Here is a 5000-nt window from a genome sequence, read left to right on the forward strand (position 1 = left end):
AAGATATTCATTCTCATTCATACCTTTCCACAAGACTAGTAATATCAAAATATTGAATATTGTCAGTTTCTGAAAAAATTGTCTTAAATTTTAAATGAATAATGATAATATTGCACTCAAGACTTATCATTACCTTTAATTAACAGATTTTGATAAATCTTTATCTTTATGTGCAATGTCTCTAGGATTTTTTTCTAGTTTAGAGTCAATAAAAAAATTATTATGCATCCATAGATTTATTCAAGACTATAAATTGACAAATTCAGCACCAGTACATGACAAAGTGAGAAGTATTCAGTACATACAAGATAAGATACTAAACAGGTAATTCAACATATTTGTGCATTTGTTTATAAATATTTAGGTAAATAAGTCTTACATGTTTCAATTTAACATTCAAAATCTCCAGTTCACAATAGTCTACAATATAATATTAATGTGTCACAATATACAAGAAGTAATTGATGAGTTTTTAATGTTATTCCAAATATGATCTTACTGTAATGAGATCTAATTAGGCAAACTCTTTTGGATCTGGCAAGTTTATAAGGTCAGTTCAATTTTATATAGTTTTATAAGCATTCAGGTCACTCATTTTAAAGGTATCAGAATTACATGTGAACAGTAGTGCATATATTTAAGCACACATATTACATATAGATATATAATGAATACATATGTGCAAGTACCAATAAATAATATTCAAATGACTAAAAAACATTTCATTACAAGTCCTATTTTGTTTTCTTTCATAGATCACTACCTATCAGTATCTACAAATAAGAAAGAGCATCTGTAATAACCAAAATGATAATCAAATTTCATAACTTTGATCTCAATAAAGAACTGTTAATTATTGATCTCTGTTTTGATGTTCATATTTAAGAACACAATATTTACTTTGCTTGTGTGTAAATCTTAAAACCAAATAATATCTTTATATTATGCTACTGAAATACATTGAATAAATGCTCATTACATTTCTGAAAATGTAATGTTTGGCAATGAATCGCAGTGGCTATTAAACACAGCATTACGTTGTATCATACATTAAAAATTGTACTTAACACAAGGCTACTTATAATCAAAAATATTATACAATATTTCAGTAATGAACTTCAAAGAGTATATGACGAGAATTAAATGATAGTGTAAAAAGATCTCTCTCAGCAATCAAACAAAAGTTGCCACAATAACACTATATATAAAAGAAAGCCCCAAAAATGAAAGAGAGAGACAGTCAGTTCATGAGCTTCAAACAAAGTCACATACTGTTGTTTCGGATTAGTGTGATCGTGTTTGTGCAAGTACAGTATTTCAAAGAGCATTACAAAAATAATATAAGTCAAATATTGACATCTGATAAAAATCCTACTGTACATCTATGCAACCTACATCGGTGAGATAAAAAAAAAAAATGTGATGGCAGTAAATTAATATACACTGAATCATAGTTTCATGTCATAAAACAAATAACATTTCACTGAATCACCAATATTAGAAAAGACATGATTCAGGCACCAGCAAAAGTAGTAGCTACCACTATTCTCAGTGTTCCATCACCAAGCTAGCTGTCACTGTCTCTGTACAATTATAAACATACTGCCTTTAGCAAGATGAAGAGAAAACTTGCAATAGCTTCCTTTCACAATTTGCAAAGCTTCTGCAGGAAGATAGAAATTCACTTCAAAGGATGGATTGGTGTGCATTTTGAGAAATTATTTAAAAACGAGTGAGTTATGCATCTTTTCATTCTTAAACTATACTTTGTTGTCTATCTACATCTATAGCTATCTGTCTTTTCTATCTTCTTTATTATCTGCATATTCATAATTTGGCAGGGTAATGTTATCATTCATGGATATTAATCTACCTCTCTATCATTACCTGTTACTAAGTATCTAGGCAGCTGCAGCACTGGGTTATATTTATCTATAAAACTATCACTAAAACTAACAGTAAACTATAAAACCTTGATAGAATAAAAAACATGATTATTTAAAAAAAAAATCTTTGTTACATTCATCTAAAAACAATTTTAATCAGTGGGAAAATTGTGAGAAAAAAATATTGCTCACTGCAGTTTCTCTAAATAATTATATAAAATCAGAAAGAGACACTTACAATCTATATTTTGATTATAGAAATCATATAAGAATTACTGGTTGTTATACATTTAAAACATATGAGAAATTAAAAACATATGAGTAGCTTTCATATATGAGAAATTAAAATATATGAGTAGCTTTCATATATGAGAAATTAAAATATATGAGTAGCTTTCAAATTGTTTTCCAGTAATGTAATACAAAATAAAATTAAATAAAAATAGATATACTATCATGATATAAGTGTGAATACATTTCTACAGTCAGAAATACATCCATATAGACTACAACAAATTGTGCTCCTGATGTAATAAAAATCTATATAAAAAACAATACACAATCTACAGCATAGGTTTGTGTTAACATTTTGTACGCGAAGAAGGCAAACTCATGGTCACTGCTCTGCAAAACTTTCATTTGTCTGTCTGGCTGTGTCAAAACACTTGCAAAAACAACTGGTCTTTGTAAAAAAAAGAAAAAAAACAGTCACACAAGATTCCATGAATGCAATTAGGCCAATCACTGTTGCTTTACTTGAGCATGGAATAAAATTTTGGTTTTCTCCATTACATTGGTGTCACTTAATTTGGATAAATCCCTTAATTTAAATATACATTATGCATAATCATTTGCTTCTGGAGCTCAGTTACAATCTAGGTAGTGAGAGAATTTGGTAGGAAGTTGGAGTTCTTGCCAGTGATAGAGCCACCTGTGTCGGGGAATTTTTCCAGGTCTTCCCGCACCACTACTCTGCCGTCATACTTGACGTCAAGTGGGTAGGACATCAAATGAGAATCATTGTGCTCTGCTTCTGGTGCTATGAACTTCTCTAGATTTGACTTTGCAAGTTCATTAATGGCTCTCATACAGTCAACTGAAGTTGGTGTAAGATGTTCCTCCATGTGAGCACCGCAGTGCTCAGCCCACAGGGATAAGCGGAAAGTTCTGACGTCACCCTCTATTTCACCGTCTCCACACTCTTCTTTGGTATACATTGGCTGATATGCTCCTAGAGCCATTTCAGAATCACGGTTGCCACTCATGCTCCTTTCATTGATGTTAGCCGAACCAACAATAATATATTCATCATCAAATATTGCCATTTTGGAGTGGACATAGATCATGAAACGGAGATTCTCACGTGCCTTTTCAGCTACAGTTCCAGAGTCTGGTTCATCCAAACCATCTGGGAGATCTTCTGGACATTCTCGCTTCCCTAGACAATAGAAGCTAAGGTAGTCAGTGGGATGGGCTTCTATTTTGGTCTTGCGAATGGCCTTAGCAATCTTTTTGTACATCATTTCCATTGTACGATGTTGCCAGTGAAGGATTTCTTGCACCGCTGTTGAGGTTGGGTCTCCCTCTGGGTGGATAGGAATCACCACATACACCCGGAAGTCCTCTCCTGCATTTATGGCATTTATTATTCTCGTTGTAAGCTCGATGGGGATAAGATGCGGGCACTTTGCTTCATGCACTAACCAGCTGTGTGCTGACCCGAGGAAATACTGATTTTCTATATAAATAAAGCGTTTAGCTCGTCGGATGTGATGTACATAAGCTCTCTGAATGGAGTTCTCATACAATCGGCCCTTCCTGGTAAGTAGTCTATCCAGGACATTCGAATCAAACTGTGCAGAGTCAGAGTTAATGGAACGGAAGAACTGCACATTCCATATTGTCTCATCTGGAGAATCCCACTCCAAGACAAAGTCATCTTCAGTGACTGGAAGAAGACGGTTTTCCCTATCTGGAGCCTGACGACGCCACCTCTCTACAAAGTTTTGCAAAAGGTCATTAGCTGCCCGTCCTTCTACATACATATGGATATCATGCCAAGGCTCACGTGGGCCTTGAGTAACTGAGGACTGACAGATGCCATTGTAGAAATCATATTGGTGTTGTTCTGGCAGTGTTTTATACAGAGGGTGGTCAGGCGTGTCATAGCGTCCATCTGTCAAGTCAATGCCTCCAGCAAATGCCACCAGACGTCGCCTGTCATCACCTTCTGCTTCGGCATCAACTATAACACACTTCTGGTGGTGGGTGTACAGGGTTGCCACAAAATTATTTTCCATGAGCTTACCCTTGTTCTTCTGACGTGGTGCCAGGAAAACTTCGACCTCTGACCCCTCGAAGAAAAGCCTTGTCTCCTCATCATGAGTGCCCATGATCCCTGGGGTGTAGATATCCGTGCTCATGGCCTCATTCCAGACCATGACCATGACCCTGACCCCTTCGTTTGCCTTCCTCTTTAGCACGTCACCCAGATTCTCGCATTCGCCATCGCGTAAGAGACTCATGTCTGCCTTCACGCTCCATCCGATGATATAAATCAGCTTTTGTGCATTTTCGATAGCGTTGGTGATGTCCACCCACAGTTGCGGTGGTTCGTATGCGTCTCCTGTTCGTGTTGGGACGTCCGTGACCGGTGGCTCAGCGGGCGTGTGGGCGTCCTGGTAGAGCTTCACACGGCAGCCAGTCCGCATGGGAAACACTGTGTCTGGAACCTCATTGGACCGCGTTATCTGAGCCGTGGTCAAAAAACGCAGTGACACATTGAGGGAACCGGCTGGGTTTCCGCTCTTGTCTATGATCGGGAACCAGCCAGTCACAGGCTCGTCGCTAAGGAGGTCCTCCGCTCTGATGCTCATGAATCCCATCGACTCCATCTTGACTAAGTCGAGGTCCTTGACGGTGAAGAGGAGGGACTCCGTTTCGTGGCACATCTCGATGCGGAACTTCTCGCCCCAGTGAGGGTTCAGGGAATTGTAGATGATGGACGTCTTGGCGATGCGGCACGTCTTCCGGCCCGCGCAGCACGTGTCCACGGTCACGTACGGATCCGAGACATCCTTCGAGGACCGGAACCAGGAGGTGTCGACGTCAGGG

At 37.7% G+C, this 5000-nt stretch overlaps 1 protein-coding gene across 18 annotated transcripts in view; it reads right to left on the bottom strand.

The window, feature by feature from the left end:
* Positions 1-220: 220 nt before the first annotated feature.
* The window catches only part of LOC113819076 (uncharacterized), a 28012-nt gene continuing 23232 nt past the window's right edge, over positions 221-5000 (bottom strand). For all 18 annotated transcript variants that reach the window (XM_027371313.2, XM_070114102.1, XM_070114101.1 and 15 more), the window contains one exon: positions 221-5000. This exon is cut by the window's right edge and continues 91 nt beyond it. In XM_027371313.2, the coding sequence (XP_027227114.2) occupies positions 2762-5000 (2239 nt within the window). In that variant the 3' untranslated portion in view covers positions 221-2761.

Source organism: Penaeus vannamei, chromosome 35 (genome assembly GCF_042767895.1).
Source record: "Penaeus vannamei isolate JL-2024 chromosome 35, ASM4276789v1, whole genome shotgun sequence".
Taxonomy (NCBI): domain Eukaryota; kingdom Metazoa; phylum Arthropoda; class Malacostraca; order Decapoda; family Penaeidae; genus Penaeus; species Penaeus vannamei.